We start from the raw sequence: 24,123 nt of genomic DNA, 5'->3' as shown, positions 1-24,123 counted from the left end.
CGTGAAGCGGGTCGAGGTTGTGTTCAATTTGATTTGCGATTCTTTGGTGTTGATTTTTAACGGTAGACTTTGGAATGTAATATATGGTGTATTAGAGAAGTGACTGATGTGATTTTTAATTAAAAACTTTCTCTCTTAATTACAAAAACATTTTAATAATGTTGATGCATATGTCGTGTGTTCATAGAGCTAACAAACTTAGTATTCCTACATTATAACTTATTCACAGGTTCCTGCTACTAAAAATAAGCATTCGGAACAAAAGTGTTATTACATCAATGTGTAATTTTTAATGTGTTATTTTTCTGTCTTTAAAAAAAATAACTAGCACGATAGACGAATCCTATATGGACCATATTGTTTTCAAATTTTTATCGTGTATATGAGATTGGAATTACTTCTTATTAAATATTTTATTTTAATTAAATTGAGACTAACATAACCTAAGAGGTTACTTAGTTACAAAAAAAATGTTGTTTTATTACAATACATACAAAATATAATATAAACAAGTTAAACAAAATGGACATCAAAGAGGATGCGATCGTGTTTCTCGTAGAAGTTCCGGAACCCTAAACTAGAATTCCCCGAATGTAGTTAAATTGTCAACAGAACCCTTCAGTAGCTTAAATATTACATACAACTTTCTTCTAGAACTCAGCAAATCATATCCCAATTCCTAAAAAAGCATTAGGATAAAAAAATAGATTTTTAAATTAAGAATAAAATATTAGGATTCTCAATCAAATATTATAATATTCGTATATACGAATTTTTCGCCTGATTTTCAACTATATGAATATTCGAATAATTGATCAAATATTTGTCTATACTATCTCGAATAAAAATTAAAAAAATCTGAATCAAATAATTTGTATACTTACGATACATTTTTCTCTCAGTAGGTATACTCGATTGATTAGTGCTGTTCCAATGTGTATTTTGTTTCGAAATGTGTGAAAATGTGGCGCTTGTTCTCGACAAAACATTTGTAAATATAATGTTTATCGGCCGTATCTACTATGACTGAAATTCACAGAATTCGTTCGTTGAACGAAACAAAACGTTGAAAAGACTAACAAAATCGCAATAAAATAATTTGTATATTTAAGCAAAATATTTTTCTCTCAGTATACATAGCTTATTAGTGCTGCTCCAAAATTTATTTTGCTTCTAAAAACGAGATAATGAGGCAGTTTTTCTCAAAAAAAATTTGAAAAACATTTGTAAATATATTGTTTATCGGCTGTATCTACTATGACTGAAATTCGCAGAATTCATTCGTTGAATGTTGAAAAAGCCCACCCTTATTATCATTTAACGCTTTTGTATTTGTTGTTTTAAGACACAAAGATTTTATTACTATGACTGAAATTCGCGAAATGAATCAAAATGTTCGAAAGATCCACCTTTTATTATCGTTTAACGATTATCTCAAAAACTGTTTATATTTCCATTTTGTATTTGTTGTTTTACGACCCATAGATTTTATTTCAATCAGTTAAATAATTTGATCATGGTTAATTTAATTTGAGTTATTTAATTTAAATACAAATCCGCACAATCACCGTTTTCTCATATACCAAATTCGTTCCAAAAAATATACAATAAATTCGATAAAATTTTAGTTTTGGTCATTTAAAAACGCTTAAGATTATGTATTAGGTAATACTTTAAGCATTGTTTTGATGCCTTCATTGATCAGTAATTCGCACAGTGTTATGTTATATATTTTATATAATTAAAAAGGCTTGTGATTATGAAAGTAATTAACGAATAATTAAAATATTTATTATTAACCAATAGTTGTTATTTAATTAAATAATTTATTTACTTTCCACACTAATTAGTTAAATTAATCTAAAAACTGCTAATTAAGTTTCCCAGAAACTAAGATGTTTTAATTTTTCATATTCAGAACATAAATAAATCTCAGGGACGATCGCTTAAAGTTAAAGGGGTAAATGTGAAATTACCTTGCTTTTAATAATCTATTTGCGATAAAATATTTTTTTTTGTTTATAGCAAAGCATTAAAATAATATTTAATTTATAGAATGTGACCACTGTGGTGTTTTTACATCTTCATTTTAACTTTAAAAAAACTGAGAAAAGACAGGTATTTTATATACACTGATACATACAGAAATATATGTGTATATTTAAAAGATTTTCTTCAAAGTAGCACGATACATAGTATTCATATTTGTAGACAAATCATTTATTTTCTTACAGTTTCTATTTATTATATATAAAAATCTCAGTTTTTAGCTGTTTTTTTATGTGTCTTTATTAAAGTTAACGTAGCAAGAAAGGCGAATCAGATATTGAATGAGTAAAAAACTTTAATTTAAATATAAAAAGCACAAAAATGTTTTAAGAAATATTAATTGCCCTAATTACATTTAATTGAGTATGCAAATTTTAATACGTGGTAAAGTCTTCATAATTAAAATCTTTGCTAATTTAAAATATTTATTTTACCGATTGAATTAATTGCAATTCATCATATAAAACAGCAAAAGCTATATTTATTTAATCATTCTTGTTCCTATCCTTTGGTGTTGTAATAAACTTTTTAATATCATCAATAATATTTTAAAATTGATCAAACGTCAATCAATATTTATTATATAACCTTGGCTTAAAATAATATTTTAGCTAACGATAAGTATCGAGCAAATTTATTGTTTTGTGTGACATAATTCTAATGAGATTGCGCCTTCAGTTGACTTTAATTACGGAAAATAATTTACACGAAAGTTTCTTCGCCAAGACAAAGAACTTTCTTGAGACGAAGGCAGAGAGAGATAGAGCTCTCTTCGGGCAGGAATTAACGCAATATTTCATGAACGAGTGCATGTGTTAAAAACGTTTCGCTTTTTGGCATTTCGCTTCACTTCACTCGGCTGCGAGGGAAGATTTTCTCGAGAAATTGTCTGGCGTTGACAGAAGACTCGCGCCCGACCGACTTGTCAGCTTTTCTTCTCGGGTAATTAGTGTGAAAATTCCATTCGGACCGCAAATGTCGCGCAAAAACGGCGACGGGATTCGGGCGCGGCTCGCCAACTCGGAATTAATTTGTAAACAAAGTAATAATAATCTTCGGACGCGGCGGAGAGGGTTCGAGTCCCGTGAGGGCGTTAACTGCTCTTTGGGTCGCTCTCGTAGGCGCGAGGGTGTCTTAAGCAATTTATACTCCGATGAATTATAGTGTATGTATATGATTTATTTGACTGGTATAATGTTTGATACATTATTGTTACAAGTTGCCCCACCCCTGTTTTTGCGACCTCTTGAAGAAAATCAAGTCCCAAATTGAGACTCGAAAATATACAGTTTCCTATAACAAATATTGATTTTACATAAGCTCTATTGTTCTTGATTTGCTCGCTAGACTGCGAAACTCTTCTTCTATCATTTATTTAATAAAAACTTATATGCTAGTAAGGATTATATATATCAGGTAAAAAAAGTGCTGGCGGAAGCGAGTACCGAATGGAAGTGCATAATATGCACTTACTGAAGAATTTTTTTGCCTACTCTGGACGCGACGATCAATTTAGGAGATTTGGGGTAGTATTTGTATTTATTTATTTTTATCAGATTATTTATTAGAATATTTGCATAACCAGAAGAGATTCGGTATCTTTGGACTTGCCACTAACTGACCTTATTTATATTTGTAAACAGGCATTTAACTAATCATTTAGACATCTAATCGTCACATACAAAAAAGCACTTCTCTGTATAACAAAGATATTTATCAGCGGGTCGTAAAGTCTAATAGTATTTTATTTATTGTGCTTTTAACGCGTATGACAATAAGCTTTAATAAAGGATAAATAAATTATGTTTGTGATTTGTTCTAAACGCAATAAAAAAATATTAAAAGCTTTTTTATAACCAAACTGTTACCGTTGTAGTTTAAATCGGTGTTTCTTAACCTCTTTACACCTGCGAACGTCATTATCGATAGCTATATTTTTTTTCCGAATGGTGTCGTTTAAAAACCATACATCCTCTTAATTTTGAGTGGTTTAAGAACACATCTAAGCTGCAAGGCTTTATTAACTTCTCAAAAATAAGTGATTTTTCATCAATAAGGATAAACCAGACAATAGTGGAATTACATAAAGACTCTCGTTACGACTAGAATTAAAGGTTTTCCCTATTAATAACACGCAAGGATTCTTCAGTTCATTGAATGAATATTTCTTTATTATGAAATAGTCACGGGAAACAATATATCACCGGAAGAAAAAAAGCATAATGAAGCCATAATATTCCCGTTGCACAATTTTACCTCATAGATGTTCATCAAACATATGTCACTTTTTCAAATTGTATACTTCGTTGTACTAAGAAGCGAGCGTAACGATTGATTGGATAATCGCCGCATGATTGTAATTGATATGTAAGCTTCGCAGGCATGAATACATGAGGCTGGTCTTCACAGGCAGACACTCGAAAAGACTATTAGACTTACACCCGCCTGCGGACGACATACCGTCATGGACGCTCACATCTTAAGAGGGACTTTATCATACGAGCACCGCAGCAGAGGGATCAATTTCCGCCATACTATCGCTGCCACCCCATTCAGAACTTCCATACCAATCTTACACGGACATCATCCCTGCGCCAGCTTCTCTACCACCACTCGGAAAATAACGATATAGCCTATCATAGTCTGTCTCACTAGTTTCCACCTTCGTTACACCCCTTAGGGTTAGAATCCTGGAAATATGTTGTACCTCATTGATTTTAGTATTAAATTATAATTATTTAAAATTACTTTACTACTGATCGGAAAGTGTATTATGTAATTGTAAATTTAAATTCATTGATATACAATCAAATTAAAAAAATACCTTTCAAAGAAATATATATTATATAAAAATATTTAGATGATATAATATTATTAACTTTATGATTAACAAAGTTGAAAAATTGTTAAGTACCTGTAAACCATTTTAAAATATTGTGACCTTAAAAATATTTTATTCTGCTTGAATAAAATTTATCTTGATTATATTATCCTTTTAATATAGCCATAACATTTTTTTATTAAAGCAATTAAAAAAGTGTAACATAATTTTTACGTTACAGTAAAAAAACTTAACATAACCATTAAAAACGTAGAACCCTTCATTTCGAAAGACAAATTTGCAATTATAATTAATTTTAAAACAAATCGTATAAGGCAATTATGTTTAATTTATTTTATTGTAAAAAAAAATAATTATTAAACTGTTGTTATTATAGAAAAAATAGTATCAAAATCGAAATATTTTATTTAAGTTTTTATCGGTTTTTATGAATGACTAATTATATTTAGATATGAAATGCAATGTATTTTATCACATTTTATATACATCCATAAATCTTAACTGCTGAAAAAACTGTAATTTTTAATTGCATTGGGTGAGATAAGCATAAAACAGATTTATGTATTTTATTTAGAATATCAGTATTATCAACGTTTTATGTTAAAAGATGTGTAGTCATAAATATATAACCAGTCGAGCAATAAGATCAAAATCATAAAATAAATATAATAAATTGAGAATGTTATTATATATATTATTTTTTAAGTTATACTGATCCATAGTAATAACAATATATTTCAAAAGAGTGTCTTATAAATTTATATAGAATTCTAATTCATGGTTATGACGGCACAATCCAATCATGCTTTATAAGCATAATACCTAATATCGAATGAACCCTTTTCAATATATCTCAAGCTAAAATGCACAAAAAATCTCTCTGCAAGATCACAATGTATGAATCAATATAATAAAACGAGAAAAATTTGCAACCCTCTGTGGAAAACGAGGCAATTTGCCTGAACCGAGGCCACATCGCAAATGGCCGAGGCGTCGCGATCCTCTACATATTAATACGACCCGGATCGTATTATCGTCACGGATCCTTTCGGCCCTTTCGTGCCATAAGGCTCTGAGGGCCGAGAGAAACCCTTGCTTATTTTTTTCTTTCAAATGTACTATATAAATACAAATGCTCTGGCGGAATGCCTTTAATTCGATAAATCGCGAGAGTGAGCAAAGAATCGATTTACGAGGGGATAGGTTTTCTTCTCAGAAATATAGGTCAAAGAAAGATTTAAAAAAATATGTACATATAAACAAGTAGAGGCCTAAAATAGTAAAGCTTCTCACTTACAAAAAAATAATATCGAATAAAATGTTTTTGTGGAAAATGTTTTTATTTCGGATGTGATGTTCTATAAGATGTTATGTAAGGATATTCGTGCGGACTATCAAATTGTCATTGTTTATGACTTTTAAGGCATAAGATTCGAATACTGCTCTATTGAGCTGCTTAAAAATAATATAAATTTTCATTTTCCAAAAGCACAAGTTAACTCATGCCGCTTGTCTCGCATCGAAATCATCCACGGACGGTCATAAAGATGAAAAACGCGGAATATCGTCCGCAATATTGAAGTTTATTTCGGCGGGTCTCTCCGTTTTATGTCGTCTGGGCATTAGAAAGGCCGTTTCGGAAATAGGACAATAGAGACCTAACGTCCCTTTGACCGGTGCCCGAAAACATCACAGATTATTCCCTGGCTCTGACTTGCTTTATGCCACCCGCCGTATATTTGATACAAAACTAAAGGGATTTGCGACCTTTCTTCCAGCCCAATAAGCCCTAGTCGTAAAAGTACGTTTAAAATTACCTGTCTTTACATATTACAAGATTATGTAAGGTGTGCGCGTGGCATATGACTTTATGGTGTCGGGTATCTGATTTAATTAAACTAGCTTAACCGGAATATTCGTAATACATTTCTTAACCGATTTGCGTATTATATTTCAAGCTAATTACAGAAACCATTCAAATGTAGATAATATAAGCAGTCAAGGATTCAAAGTGCTGTAATTTATTATCCACTATTCTCAACAACTACTAAGTAGGTAAAGCAAGCAAAAATATTATATTTAAACTATAAAAAAAAAATTTTAGACATCAAAGATCGGCAAACTATTTTATTTTGGCTCAAAAGCTAAGAATATTTCTTCGCATTCCACTGTGACTTTAGCAGTAATTAATCGATAGAGTATAACGCTTTTTGCGATATTTTTTTTTTATTTTAATTTCAGAAAAGATGACTCAAATGTAGCGCTTTTAAAGCAAAGAATAATGTAAATTGTTTTGGTAACAATTTAAATAAGCATTATGTTTATTGTGCGATGGCATTATGTCTACTAAAAAATACGGTATACTTCGTCATTATAACTTCCAAAAACGCAACGGTAAGAAAAGTGGAAGAACTTAAATCTGATTTATTCATAAAAGCTCATTTTTTCACAAAAATAAATGAAGAAAATGAGTCTGTAACTATAGTCAGTTCACAAGTCGTGTATAGGGATTGCAATACCGGTAGTAGCGATACCGATAATATCGGTATTGGGATAAAAATTGACGTACGGTACTACCGGTATTACAAAATAATATACTAGTATACATTTTTTAAAATACTCTATAATTTATTAATATTAATATTCATAAAAATCATTTCCATTAAATAAAATTATAAAAAATAATATTTTTGTAATTTTTAAAATTACAAAAAAATAATATTTTAATAAAAATATTATATAATTATAATGTTTTTTAATTATTATTTGTTTGGTTATATACGTAAATATATAACTATCTGGAGTACCTCAAAACAGTAAAAGTTCGACCGCCGTAGATGTACGGCGATACTACGCAAAGGGTTAACATGAACAAAAATTTAAATGAGAGATAAATCTTTTGATAATAAATATTATACCGATATTCTTAAATTTATTTTAAATATCCAACGTATATTTCTGGTGACAAATATAGTCAATTAAAATCATATGCTTGGGGATTTATGTTTGTATTTGGCAGTACCTTTTCAAGACGAAGTACATAAATTCACGATTCTGGTCTGCATTAAAACATGATTATTTGCAATAAATTTTAAAGATTTCGAATTCTAGTTTGTTGAAATGGTATTTAAAAAAAGCAATTACATTATTTTCATAAGTAAAGTTTATTAATTTGCATTCAAAAACAATTTGTTTTTATTTTTTTTATTAAAAAACGAGTCTTACGGTAAATTGACCGGGCCCCCGAACGAGCTTTTATGCGACTTGGCATATAGTTAACGCTTGTAATTGATTTCTTTTAAAGATAAAGACTTGAATTTTTGATACGAAATAGAGCTTTCGAATATACTTACGATACCGTTTAAAAAAATTAAAAATTAAAAAAAAAAGTTATTTTTTTTCCAAAACACGTTTAGTGTTATGAGTCGATCGACCCACCATACATACGCTCATAAGACTTGCAATATAGTTAAGGTCAGTGTGAGCTTATTTATACATATTAAAAGTTGAATTTTTGTGACAGTGTAGAATTCTTAAGCATCCTGTGTATGTTTGTAAGCAAAATCCAATGTGTCAATTTTTTGCAAAATGGCGATAAGTATAAAAATTTAAATACTCGTAACTCAGTAGGTTTAAACTTTAACGAAAAGATCGCTATACATGAAACGTTTAAAAGCTTAAACTACATCAAAATAAAATATAAAAAAAATAGCTTTTTGCTTCAAAACAAGCGATGTATCAGTTCGATCGGACCCCCATACGAGGCATTTCAAGACTTTTAGAAGAGTTAACGCTCTTAACTGCTTGGTTTTAAAGAATAAAAATTCAATTTTTAGTGTAGTATAGAACGACAGAGCACCCCCTTTACGTTTGTATAAAAAATATATATTTTTTTTTATAAAATGGCGGCAAATGTAAAAATTAAAAGTGTCATAACTTTGCAAAATGAAATCCTACTGAAAAATGTCGTATGCAAAAAGTGTTTAGAAGCTTAATAATAATACGTTTTATGAATACATTTATAACAGATTCGAATTGATAAAATATGCAAATAACGTCAGACTGAATTAATCATTTTTGAAAAAATATATATAAAAACAGGATTTTATTGTAAGTAAATAAATTATCAAATGATTGACAGATTTAATTTTGTTCTAAGTTAATTTTAAAAATAAAATAAGGGTATTTCTAACGTTCGTTAAATAAATGTTCAACAAATATTGCATCTTATAAAATCTAAAAATACGTAAGAATTAAATTAATATTTTTATATGTAATAATTGCAGAGCATTAGAGTTGATCGATGGTAATTTATTACATATTACTGTGGCGGCTATTCCTCTATCGTTTAGGCAAGAAAATTAGTTAGTCAAGTTATAGAATTAAAAGCAGGCGCATCTGGTTTGCAAAGTTGGCGAATTAAGTAACAGAAGGGAAATTTCTTCCCTTGGTTTTCTCAAAGGAAGTGGGGGCGTGTAATCGTAAGGCCGTTTTTCAAAAATTTTCGCGAAAACGAGCCAAGATGTAAAACACTAATTCGCCGGTTCATTAGATTCCCTTTGGGCGGCGAGAAAGTTTTCCCTTTGGGCCGGCGAGGCGAACAAAGACTCGCATTGTTGATGACTTTCGAAGGACAGAGGCCGGAAGTGCCGCTCTTGGGTCTTCTCTTCTATGTTCCTATTTCTTTGAGAATACGAGCACAAATTAAAATGCAAAACTAATATATTAAATAATTTCAGGCTAGTTTTAAGCAAAGCTATGCATAAATGTTTTTATTGCTCGATGCTTCGCCCGACTGTGAAAGATCAATATCCCGACAAATTAAAATAATATATATTTTAATATACAGATTAACATTTTAACCCTTTTCTATGCAGTGGTACAAAAAATGCAGCCGTTTAAAAAAAAATATTCGTCCAAATTTAATTTTTACCAAAAAAAGGCTATGATAATTTTCTAGAGAAATTTGCTGATTTTTAAGATAAGAATTCACAAAATAGAAATTTACAAGATGTATGTACAACTATTTATGTTCAATGATTAATGTTTATTACTCTACAAATATTAAAAAAAATATTATTATGAAACATATCTATTATATATTTAGCAGGCACGTACGGTGAGATACATTCCTTCAAGGTCATGCGTGCGTGCGATAAGCGTGTATGACATGCGTTCCGCATGTAACGCACGCTTATCTCTCACTCGCTCTCATCACTTAACACTCGAGCGAGCGAAAGGAAATGTACATCACCGTACGCGCCTAATATTTAGTAAGGATTTATAAGCAATTATTAAAAAAAATAACTCAACAATGAATTTATCTTTGAAATAAAATTATCTTAATAAAAATATTACTTTAACCCTTTGAACGCGGAAAGCGATTAAAGTCGCCCAATTGATTTTTTTATCTCTTTACGCAAAAATCAGTAAAAAAAAATGCTTTTCAAGAAAAACTTTTTTTTGTGAATAAACATAAAATATCATTTTAAATGAATAAAAATTAAAAAATCAGAACATTTAAACACAGTATCAAGGTGAAATTTGCATATTTCAAAAAAAACAATAAAATTTTATTTTTGATTAACGCGTTCAAAGGGTTAAGAAATAACAGACATTTTGGTTGTAATCTTTTTATCTTGAAAAACTTTCTATCTTTAATTACTATTTAGTGTTAAGGTGCCTAAATAAAATTTTTCTTTAATTTATTTTTCATGCCAAATTAGTTTTATAAAATCTTCCGTTGTAACCTGACAGGCGTAGCCCAATGCGTTACAACAGGCAAATCTACACTAACTGAGTAAGTCAATCAGACATAATTTATACCTACAAGTAGTAATTAATAATATAGAAATCGGTGACATCTATATTATTAATTATAAATTATTATGTACTACACAATTTATAATCAATAGATGTTACATACTAGGAGTCAGTTTTTTTTTAATAATAGCGCAATTTTATAAATACAAATTCGAGTTCCGCTGCCGGGGCTCGAACGCGCAACCTAAGTTACTAGTTCAAGACATTACGGAGAACGCTATTCCATCAATAATTTTCGTCTTTCATGATTTATTTAATAAGTTAATATGATTATGTTTTTATATTAGTAATACGAATAACATATTATTTGTTAATCTATGGTTTAATATTTTTATTTTGCATATATTAGTATTTTTTCATAGTAATATTTAATATAAGTATTTCCTGTCGTAAAATCGCGATACCAATCAATGTCAAGATTTTTTAAAAATCTTGTTGATATTCACTAGCTCTTTTCTTAGAAACATCTAAAGTAAGCAAACATATGTAATGCAAACAATATACATATAAAATGATTGGGCCAATTTAGTTTGTTTTGTTCCTATAAAACTCAATTCATTACATTATTTATACACAATATTTGTCAGACAAAATTAACTCAAGAAACTCTTTTATAGACAAGTTTTAGATGTGTAAAGTAAATGAGATAGACTGAGACAATACAATAATGAAAATGTTACTCACTCATCTTTAGAATTGAGTGAAGAAAAAGCAAAATTTTCCGGTATATACAATATATACAATACATCTAACTAAAGTTAAACATTAAATGGTAACTATGTAACGTACCTTGTGACTTACAAAATAACTTTGAATAATGTTTTTTTTGAAACAAATGAAACATATTATTTGAAATATTTTTTTTTTATTATCTATTGTTTTTTCACATATATAAGATTTAAAGCATATTGCTTCGTTAATTTGACAGTTTGTATTATACTAAAAGTCACCTGATTTAACGCGATGGTGCGTTCACAGCTTTTAAAGGTCTGCTATATTAATTCGAATATAAATTTAATATATTTTTACTTAATGTCTTTACTAACAATCGAACAGAGGCTTGTTTATATAAAATGTAATAGGAGTTTGGATTAAGACCGCGTTTAAATTATGCACCGCCGTTTAGGCAACTGTAAAATTGCTGTCTTAATTAAACAAAGACGTCTCTCGCAATACGCCAATCAGTAACCATAGGTTAATTGCATATTTTGATAGTAAATATTTGTCGGCTATGTGTAATGCAATCAACGCTCAAAAGGCAAACAAGCCGAGTGCAATCCAATCAAATTTCACAAACCGTCACATCACTAGTCACTAAAAACTACGTGAAAAAATCGATCCAGATACGTTTTAATTAGCGAATAACACCGCGGCAAAACTAATTTTGATGTCGAAACTTTGCGGACCGCAAAACGATCCGTAGCACAGCTAAAGCTTCGTAGAGCTTCGCGTAATTATTTCCCTTCGTCTCAGTCGGTGTTTTTTTTGCGCAATGAGCTTCTGTAAAAGCGCAAATGGCTCGTGTCGAACTTTTGCCGCGTTTCCGAATCGAAATTGGACTGTGTTTACTTGTTAAAATAAAATTTTCGCTGTATTTTTCCTTATCCTTGAAGGTCATAGTCTATTTATATGACTCTTTATTTGAGTAAATGTGTAACAGCTGATATAATAGACATTTAATAGGCATTCAAGACACTCTTATATTTAAGGATCAAGTAACATTGCGCATTTGCTAGATATTTTTGTATTACCGTTTAATTAGTACTTTTGTAAATTAATTGCATCTTCTGTTGCTTCAGAATTATTAAAACTATGGAGAAGTACGCGCATTTTTGTTGCATGCGCGAGCTGATTAAACAAAAAAGTACAACTCCTAGTATTTTATATATGTTTATATATAATATAATATTTTTATAAATATTTCAAGTACCCAGAATTAGTAATATTAATATTATTATTAAAGAGCTGTTTTCGAGATGCATTTGAGATGCAAAATATTAATGCAATATATCTGAGTTTGCTACCGTACAAAATTGTAAAATTACATTTAATCACAGTCCGTACTTCAAAATAAGCTCACAATTATCCCACAGTGTCCAACATTATTTTCCCATTACTAAATTACGGCCGCAGACCAATTTGGGCGATACAAGCCGATTAACCGTTATTGCCTGACTGCGCGAATTATTGCTCCGATTTTTGGTCCGAATCGTAATTCAATTTGGATGCGTTTTGATTTCGCAGTTAGCAATTTTCATATAATCATTACACGCTCCATCGAATTATTATTAAAAAAAAATTTTTTCTGCTGCTTTTATTTGAGATTCGCGTGTCTCTTATTTGTTGCAAATTAAATTTTACACGTGAGCAGATTTTGTATTATATGATATTTGCTTATACATATGTTTAACATAATAAGATCATGTAAAACAATTTTGCAATATATGGATCTCATTTTATCGAATTCACCCACAATTGATTTTTCTATCGACACTAAAAATAACATGTTTTATTTTCAGTTGAGCTCAGACCGACACCATCGTCTGGAAATTCTCCAATAACGCCAGCTCCAGAAGTCGATCCAGACTTTCTAGGACCTATCTATAACGTAACAGTGGCTGTGGGTAGGGAAGCTGTTCTAAGTTGTTCTGTTACAAATTTAGGAGCTTACAGGGTAAGTTTTTATCATCTATATTACCATTTAAAATTTCATAGACATACTAATTATATATAATATTCATGTTACTGGTTTATAAACATTTTCATGTTTACAATCAGTTATTAGCTACAATTTTATAAAAATATAAAATAGAACATTTCTGGTAAAAAATTAAGGAAAAAAATTAACAAATATTTAAAAATTTAAGCAAAAAATGGAAATACAGAAAAAAAAAAAAAATTAAGTGATATTTTGGAAAAATTTCGTTGAGGAAATGGAATTATTGATATTTTGTTGCCTTTAACTCTTTGAGCGCTATCGCCGTACATGTACGGTGGTCGACCTTTTACTGCTGTGAGGTACCCCAGATAGCTATATATTTACATATATAACTGAAGATATATAAAAAAAACATTCAACTTTTGCAACATTTTTTTTTATTCACTTTAATTTTATTTAAATGACTTTTATAGAAAAGAGTACAAAATAAATTAACATATTAATTTTATAAAAAAATACACAATAGCTAAATAATATATAATAAGTAATATATAATGTAAAATAAAGTAATAACACATAATATTACAGGGACTAGTAAAATAAATAAAAGCAATAAAAAGTTAAAAATCATTGATTTTTTTCTAATAATTTTCTATAAATGCAATATAAAATAATACAGGCGGCCCTCGACTTTCGCACATAATTGGTTCCTGAAAATGTGTGCGAATGTTGAATGTACGAAAGTCGAGGGAAGTAAAAAAAATTGAAATTGTGTGTATTTTAAATATTTACTTATCAAGTAAATATAATATGTTATAGAGGCGTTTAAGAGACACGTTTAAGTCGGGTTTGCGGGTGTTTCCTTTGAAAAGTTATCAAAAGTTAACTGTTTTCCACCATTATTTTTCTTTTCTTCATATAGTATTTTATAACATGCTATGTTTTTATTGATCGCCCCACGCACTTGAGATATGCGTTCTCTATTAGGATCACAATCTACCATAATATTTAAAAATTTGTCAAGGCGCGTGAAGGCTTCATTAATCTTTTTCATTGTTAAAGTGTTTTCCAAAATAAACCTGTCTCATCTACATTAAATATTTGGCTAGAGGAATATTCTACATCTTCAATAATTTTGGATAATTAGGAAATAAATTCTTTTGCAGCATCTTTATCCGCATCAGTCGATTCTCTAGTAAATTTAATATTATAAAAAGAATACCTCATTTTAAAATTGTAAAACCAACCGTTACTTGCTTGAAAAACCGTGTTAAAATATTTTTTTAATCTATCCTTCCAATCTTTGTGCAAACTAAGAGCTTTTGCTTGAATAATTGAAATACTCAGAGGGACATCTTTTTGATGTTGGTCATCGATCTACGATGACAAAGATTTTCCATTTCATCCATGTTTTTTTTTGCTGTGTTTTTTTGGAAATATATCATTAAAGATTGTGAAAATATATTTTGATTTTCCACGATTTTGAACGTATTCTTTAATTAAATTTTTATTTTTCAAAATTGAACTTATCGTATACCTGTTTGTATCATACGATCGTTCGATTAAAGCAAAAGATTCACCGCTATAAGAACGTTTTTAAAAAAAAAAAAAATTAAAAAAATTTGTTTTTTTTAAATGTGCGAAATAGCGAATTGTGCGAAAGTCGAACGTTCGAAAGTCGAGGGCTGCCTATAGTAAAATAACAAGAACAGAAATAGCTATAAAAAAATGCATCAAATTAACTGACTAATAAATTAAAAAAGATGTATAAATTAACTTACTACTCAAAGGGTTAAATCAATATGTGCTTGGCATTTTGTGGTTGTATTTTAATTTAAGGTTGTTTTTATTGTAGTCACTGATACACCAAATTAATGGGTTAATTTGATTTTTCAAGATACTTTTATAGTATTTAATGGTCGGAAAATGACCGTGTTTTTAAATTATTGTTAATTTAAGGCTAATATGCAGTTTTTAAAGATTAGTATAAATTTTTCATTGCTTTGTTTTGCACGACTTGTAATTTAAAAAATAATATTATTACTGGTGGTACTCAACAACAGATTAAAACTTATTTTTTTATAGTTGGTGCGATTTTTTTTTAATAAATATCAGTCTAAATGTCGCAATGGCGGCAAGATGGGTTTCTGTTCATCTTAGTAAGGAGACTATAGACAGTAGAGAATCTTAAAAATACGTTGATTTAATAAATTTAATTTATGATCAACGTGATTTTGATGTAACTTAAAAATAATCATATGATATTTAAATTAAATAAAATAAACCAGACCAGCTCCTTGTAGTTAACTGAATAGATCAATGTGCAATGAAAGCATATTAGGGAGCTGGATGGCGACAGTCCTATGCGAGTCGGATTTAACGGTCATCAGGAAAGGTCACAATCGTGTCTCTCAAACATTTTTAAAATCCAAAACTACAGTATTTCAAGGAATTGTTAAATAAACATATAAATAAACGTGTTTCCATATTAAATTGAATATAATTATAGATGCTTAATTTTTGTAAAGTATTTAAACGCGTCATCCTATGACTGACCGTGCCATATATTGTGTTACCGTATTGTAATAAATCAAGAACACCACACGCTCACCTGGTGCACCAGAGCTTATCTCAATACAAGGGTGTAGGGTGGTGTTGACACACTCGGTCTACCGAAGTCTTGTTTGGATGCTGGAAGGACGTACATAATATAATTGAAAGGAAATAGCGCTCCAGGCGAAATGAAATTATGTTGACACAATAAATATGGCAGGCGATTGCTTACTTTCGGGATTATTCAATATGTACATACATAATATGTATAACTAATAAATGTAAGAAACAATGAAAAATTAAATATTGAAGCATTTTAGTTGATTGAGTCGTTGGGTTGTTTTTGAAGAGATTTACTTTTAGTCCTGCTTATGCTTGTATTTTTGGGGATTATTTGCTTATTATGAAATGACTGGTTTTAAGCTCAAGATATTCCTTTTTTTATTACTAAAATATTCTTAGAAGCAATTAAATAAAGTAGCGGAGATAAAAACAAGAATATTTATTAATAAGCAGTATTTTAAATTAAAATGTATGTGTTGCAACTTATATGTTAAAACAACTATACATTTTTTCCCATTTAATATTATTTTGATAAAAAATATATGAATTTAGGGGAATAGATGTATATAAATAGAACATGTATGTTTTCCTGAAACTTTTATAAATAATATGTTTTTGCTAGTGTTGATACGTTTTTGTATTAGTGAAAAAACAATTCAATAAAAAAATAGATTAAATCGAAATATTTACGGCATCGCGTAAAGGCAATCAAACAAACAAGTCATTTCGCGTTCTCCGCCCGTTTTCCGCGAAAGCGTCTGCAAAAATTCTGCAAGGGGAAAACTTTTTCTGCCTCCTTCCCATAGGAAAATATTTATAGGTGAAAGAGGGTTGGAAACTCTGTGGGCATACATTTTTCCGAATGACTGTATTCCCGTTGATATATTCAATTTGTATGCACGCGATTTGAAATTCAAAACAACGTCCCGAAACGAACCTTCTGCACCCTCCAATGTGAGCAATGTGTGTCAAAACTTAGTTGAGAGCAGTACATAACCTAACCATATTGTGTATTATACATACATAGAATATGTTGAACGCATAGCAGACGTGTTTCGCATAACCATCATAAATTCAGTGAGCGAAACGAGAGCGAATTAATTAGGGACCGTTGAGTTGTGCTCCTTACGAAAACTAGCGGAAGCGAGGGATAGGCAGAATTAGAATTGTTTGATGAGTTTGTACCTTATTCAGTAGCGTTACATTAGAAAAAATTTAAGAAAGAACTATTAAACAAATAAAAAGTTCTTAGAGAAAGATTGTCACTGTGCAAAATAATTTATTATGTTCCTAAAAAGTAGTTCATAAAAAATAAATTTTCACAGATTTGTATTTTTATAATTTATAACATATAAAATTATATTTAGAGGTTTTGACTAAAATGTTAAAACTGTTAGATTTATTATTTAATTTGTATTTATTGTATTTTTAAAAAGATAATTCTAGATAGTAGGTCTCATTTTTAAAAATATAATTTTCTTAATTTTTATACAGATTCATAATAAACAGTACATTTTCTTTTCTCACAAAGTAATGTACGAAAGACGTTCGTATTTTTTTTTGTAAACGATTTCTTTTTTTTGTTTAATAATAATAAATATTAATTCATATTTTTCTGTTTTAAATAGAGAAAAATATTTATTTAAGTTGAGTTTATTATTAATTTTCTACGAAACTTGTTAATAAATTTACTTTTAATAAATTGCACTAGTGTATTTCTATATTAAAAAAACAATTAATATGTTGCTAATTATATATATAAATTTATTCACTAAATATCATATATATTATTAACTTTCAATTATTAATCAAAAAATGGTTTATTGCCTGTTTAATTATTATCAATTAAATTTTTAAAAATGAAATAAAATTTATATTTTAAATAAAAAAAAACAAATTCTTATATTTAAAATTGCTCTAAAAATTTTTCTAAAATTTTTTACCCCAAAGTATTTTCTGTATAAAATTGTTTCTAAATTATAAAATTTTCATTTTCATTTTACATTCCCGAACTTTATTAAAATAATAAATTGTAAGCACTTCATTAGAGTAAAACCATATGTAAAAAATATTTAAAAATTAAATTTTGTTGTGGCAAAATATTCAAGAGAAAATTTATTAATAAATATAATAACAAGTAAAAGTGCTATGAAAATTTTATTTTACTGTATTGTGCCGTGTCGCATACCGCAGCAATTGGCTCATACCTTTTAAATAAACCCAAAAATTAAATATGCACTGATATTAAATATTTAAAACAGTAATAGAATTTTATTTATAAAATCCCGAGCGTTTGATAATGAACTTAGCACAATCTAGTTAGCTCACTGCCACGCGATGCAACTCTAAACCGGAAATGGAATTGTAACCGAATGGCAAAATGGAAAATTTTCGAAACGAAAGCTTGTTATCAACGTAGCATGGAGCTTATTTGAAGCGATGGTCTAATTGTATTTTGCTCTGTTTTCAGGTTGGATGGATGAAAGCCGAGGACCAGACGATTCTGACCCTACACACTAGGGTCGTCACTCATAATTCGAGGATCAGCGTGGCTCAGGACGGCGCTGACACATGGCAGCTGAGGATAAGGCAGCTAAAGGAGAACGATCGCGGATGTTACATGTGCCAGATAAACACGAGCAACATGAAAAAGCAGCTGGGATGCATAGACGTTCATGGTAAGTGGAAAATTGCACTTTCCGTCTTAACTAAAGCGTTCCTAGCCTTCCAATATTCTAATAAATTGTTAATATATACTCGTCTGCACTTGACAACAAATTTATAGTAAAATATCATTTAAAAAAATATAGGTTTAAAACACAAACTTTTGCTTTTCGCCATAAATTTTTATTTATTACTCTTATTTATAAGTTTTTATATAAATATTTTAAAAAGCAAAAAGCTATATTAAAATAATATTAAATTAAATGTTTTTCTGTAAGTGTGTAAAGCACGTAATACACTAAGTAAATTTGATTGACTTATTATTATTATTATTATTAAACTATTTCCGCTTAACTTCATCATAACTACAATATGTAGTTATCATATAGCTTTCACGATCGATGATTAACTATGGATCACCAATCTAGCCGTAAATTATCTAATGCGATTTGATTATTTTTTCTATGGCAAATGTTTGATTAATGTCATCGTAAAACGGCACAAATCACAATAAGGTTTACGCTTAACAGTCTGTGTAACGAGGCGCCGCTGTACCTAAACATGTACCGGACGCTATAAAAAAAGCTCATAATCGACGGCAGTAAACTTTTGACTGCACCTAACGAAAGTATCGCCGATGCAGGGCGTGATGGCGTTAATCGTAAAAACAGAGTTGTTAATTATTCGTTATTAATTTTGCAGGGGCGACACGTACAGGGCGTTATATATTTTTATGCCATGTGACGTACGCTAAGTGTACAGAACCGTTTTATGCTTAAATAACACAACTTGATTTTGTAATAAATTTAATATTGCAGAGCTGTACGTGCATTTAGAATTGGTATTTGGTACTTTGGACAGACATTATATTGCATAGTCGCGGTCTTCCAAGCGGTCTGCTAGAATTCAGTTTTCGCGTTAGGGGGTTTATTTATTAAATAAAAAATAAAACAAGGTTTGTGATTAAATTTTAAGCATGTTGCGCAAGAAGTTGGAGCTATGGATGTGAAGAGAGAAGCGGCTTGTGTGATCTTTGTTTGTCTAAAGTTAAATCGGTTTCCTCTTCATTTAAGCACAGATTAGATGGTTTTTAAAATTCGGATGCCTTAAACACCGATATGAAAGTTCAAGTGTGGGTGTCAGTAGTTAGGAAGTTCTCAGATTATGTGTTTGAAAGTGTCTAAAGGGAAGTGATTCTTAGTTGACCGCGTTCCAGTATTTTTATAGATTTTGTTTTTCGGCCACTTTCAGTAGGACGGCCAATTGCAATAGTTGAGGGACACGTGTTATCTTTTATCAAGGCGACGAACATTTCAATCATTTTTGGTTTATAGCGTGTACCTTGTGACTTTGTACTGGTAAAATAAATCTTACGGTGGTGTTCGATTTTAATTGAAAAATTAAGCGGTTAAAACGATTGATATTAGAATCACAAGTTAATCCTTTAAATTGTTAATTGAAAAGGATTATATATATTATTTATATATTTATATATATACTTGTACGTCCTATTTTAAATTAACTTTTCGTATTTTTGCTCCCTGGAAAAATTACATGCTGAAACGGTCCAGCTCATGTATATATTTTTTGCGTCGATTTTGACAGCAACAGCTGTCAAAAAACGTTGACGCCGTGAATTGTCGACATTTTTCGTTAGTGGCATGTTGGGCGGATTGCGACAGTTGGTCCCTTTTTTCGTTGTTTGTGCAAGTGAATCGTTAAAGCGATTGGATTATTTAATTGGTCTGATTCCATATATTTTATATATATTTTTTCACACGCTGTCAATCATGTGGGTAATATGATACACGCAGAAAAATATTTCAGCGAATAGTAAAAATATAATATTTTATTTGCTGTAAATAATAACTTTTTCACAATTCTTGTTTTTATCTATATGAATTTATAAAAAAAATTGATTAAGTTTATAAAATATTATAAACATTTAATATTTAACTAATATTTCAAGGTGACGATGATAATATTTCAAAATTAATAGTGTTTTTTTAGACCAATAAGATTTTTTAACGCCAAGTATTTTTTTTGTTACAATCATCTTTATATACATATGTATGTACATATATTAAAAAGATTATAAAGTTAGATGTGTAGGGGATTTTAACCACTGGACCCATTTGTCACAATTTAGTGGTCACAATAACGACCACTTGAATAACAAAAAGAGAAGTTTGGACACTAGATCATTATCTAGCCGTTTCAAAAAATTAGTCGATATATTTCATAACATAAGAGAAATGCCAGTAACGTAAAAATAGCTCTTTAAATTAGAAGTTACGCGCCAGACCTTGCAAGTCCCTGGTTATCATGATGTTAAGCACTCATCATCACTGCCAAAACATAATTTAAAACAAATTTAAAGCTCCATAACTCTACTTGTTAAATTCACTAATTGTATTTCAAAAATGCTCGTGTCAATATCAATTTGGGAAAAATTTAATTTGTTGACTTTTGCAATTAGCGCATTAAATACAAATGCTAGAATTAAGAAAGATTTCTTAATATTTAATATTGTTGTCCAAAATTAATCAGTGCTAATGTAGGCATTGTTTTTAAATGATATTTATACAATTCTTTGAAATGATTCAATAATCTCTTCTCCAAATCTTAAGGGAAAAATAAAAATTTATTTTCGAATGAGATTATTTTTATGAGCATCTAGAACGTAATGTTTTATTTTCCTTATAATTTATAATTTAGGAAATTTAGTTCTGATGTGATATCTAATATGAAATATATGTTTTGCAATCACTGATCTTCTATCAATTCTGAATATTCTAATTTTATTTAGCTGAAAATCAAAACGCTTTGAAACTTCATCTATTGAAAGCCAACTCACTTTTTTGTCAAGGAGTAGTTCATAATATTCGCTATCTATTTCGCTTTAAAACTTTTTAAAGCGTAACTATCATAATCTTCTTGGTAATCTCAATTACCAATTCCATAACTTTTACATTTTTTTCTGGAAATGTCTGTGCATAAAGCGCTATTTAGTGGATTACACAATAAAACGTTAGTACTACATATATTGAATATTATTTTATTAGATCGTGATAATTTTTCTTCACCCAATGTTAATAAATAAAGTGATTTTATCCATGAATTTAATGACAGATTTATCTATGTCATTCTCTTCAAGTAACAATAATCCTAAAAGTTCTTATTTAGGACCCCCAGATGTATATATTGTGGATATAAAGGGTATTTTATGTCGCAAGACTAATTTACAGCAATTTAAAGAGAAGGAGACTGATTTGTTACATTTAAAGATATTTACCGAATTTAATCTTTCAATGCTTTAGCTTTAGCAAATTTTTTTAAGAATTTTTGCTTGGTTTTTAAAATTCCGAAAAAATTTTTTAGATGTATTTATAAAACAACTTTTTCTATTGTCACCATCTGTAAATGTTTCTTCCTTTCTACGATCTCCTGACTCACGATAAAGCTCTATTGATTTTTCAGTACTTTTATGAAGTTTTTTTCTTCCATCACTGATGGAAGAAAATCATCTGAACTTGAACGAGCTCCTACCTCGTTCTATCCACCCTAAAAAATTCTGCCTGTATACTAAGAATGAAAAGCCGTTGTCCACCGACATTTGGCATCTATAGCTGCGCCAGCTACCTTCGTGGCTGTTTAGACCACCAGAGAGCCTGCCCCCCAACAAAGCCCGCTTATATTTACACCCTTTAGAAGACTGGCGTTATTCAGCATAACGTACATTCATGAAAGCATAAACATTTATACAGGAACTCAGGTGCGTTAATGAGAAATTACTTAGATATTCATACAAAAAAATTATTATTCATTAAATATAAATATATTTTGTAATATTCTCTGTACATTAATTCTTCAAAAATAGTAAAATAAGCAAAAAAATACTATATTATATAGTAGCATTAGCATAAACATTTAAAAAATTACTAGGGCTCGTACATCTAATTATTATAGGCTATTTTGTATGAAAGAAGAATCTGTTATTTCTTTATGATAGAACAGATGAGTATTATTGTTGAGGGTATGTAATGTATAACACTAAAAAACTGCTTGAATGAAAAATAGCAAGTGCAAGGTTGCCAAATTTTTAACAATTCAAACAGTAATGCACATATTCTAATAAGGGAGCAGACAAAATTGTACAAATTCAATTTGACCCACCGGTTAACAAGAAATCACAGCTAAAATTAGCTCATACATAGCGTACATACTTTACTTTTATTTGGAACGGACTTGAAACAAAGGAGATTCAAACCATATTTACACCAAGTGGAGCTTCGCCGACAATCGAGAGAGACTAAAAAGCTCAAAAAAACAGCCGCTTCTCTCTTCACGTTATTCCTGGTTCTAATTTTTAAAGATACCTGGAGCTGAAGAGACTCAGATAAATTGTACGTGACTTAAACATTGTTGGCAATTCAAGATATAAAAAATAAAGCTGACAGCTAGGTCAGCACAAAAATTTACGAGTGTTGATACATTGAAGTTCGTAATAAGTAAAGAGCGACTTTGGCTTATAATGTAATATATAGTACGTTTTCACGTAACGTAGTATTTATACGGGATGTGAATTCCCGTAAACTCGCGTAGGCGATACATAAAAATCCGTAAAAACGCAACCGTGTCACATAAAAGTAGCCGTAAAAATGTGACAAATCTACAGTGAAAGATGGTAAATGCGAAATGTGGTTTCAAACATTTCCTAAACAAATGGTGCGCGCGGAACGTGAGAATAAAACTACATACGTCGTGGCTGTTAAACGAAGTAAGAAAATGAATATGAAAATATTTAAAAAAAGGAAAGATGGCTCAAGGTTGAAATTTATATCCTGGAAGAAATTTATGTAATGTTGTCAAAGCATAGTTCATGATATGTATAAGTAAGGAAAGCATCAGTCCAACATATTGTTTTGGGTTACGGTCCGCTATTTTTGTGGAATTTTTGGACAATTTTTTCAAGCTTCTGAAATAACTATTAATGTATATATTGCAATCTCTCGATAAAAACTTTAATCTATGTTACGTTTTTACAATATTTTTTGACAAATTTAAGATACATTATTTTTAATGAACGTACGCAAAGTTTTGCTATCACGCAAAAATGCGTGAACGGACCGTAATGTTTTTTTAAATTTATAGTCTTAGTGAATTCGTTGAATGCGGAATTAATGCCTAATAAAATGAGTTGACTAGATGTCTAGAATCATAATGAAAAAAGTGTGACATTTATTCTTACTCGTGCAAGACTTTTAAATGAAGTTAAAAATAAACATAAAATAATAAATAAATTCGCAGCTATCTATGTATTTTAGTAAATACTACTAAATTATCTGTTTTAATATTATTATTTCTTAATAAACACCAGATAACATTTTTTTCTTTGATAGCAATTATCCGATTTTGAAAAAAAATACTTTGAGTATATTGTCTGAGCAAAAAGTTTAAAAATACTAAA

The 24,123-nt window shown here is 29.6% G+C and overlaps 1 protein-coding gene across 1 annotated transcript in view; it reads left to right on the top strand.

Moving 5' to 3' along the window:
• The window catches only part of LOC148237116 (lachesin-like), a 139,591-nt gene that overhangs the window by 80,673 nt on the left and 34,795 nt on the right, over positions 1–24,123 (top strand). Inside the window, exons 3-4 of the mRNA XM_088182366.1 lie at positions 13,234–13,388; positions 18,460–18,667. Of these exons, the coding sequence (XP_088038492.1) occupies positions 13,234–13,388; positions 18,460–18,667 (363 nt within the window). The remainder of the gene's footprint in view (positions 1–13,233; positions 13,389–18,459; positions 18,668–24,123) is intronic.

This window comes from Plectrocnemia conspersa, unplaced genomic scaffold (assembly GCF_051122295.1).
Source record: "Plectrocnemia conspersa isolate PC_06_02 unplaced genomic scaffold, ASM5112229v1 ptg000003l, whole genome shotgun sequence".
NCBI lineage: Eukaryota > Metazoa > Arthropoda > Insecta > Trichoptera > Polycentropodidae > Plectrocnemia > Plectrocnemia conspersa.
Note: the sequence above shows the minus strand (reverse complement) of the source record. Positions and strands in the feature narration are given on the sequence as shown.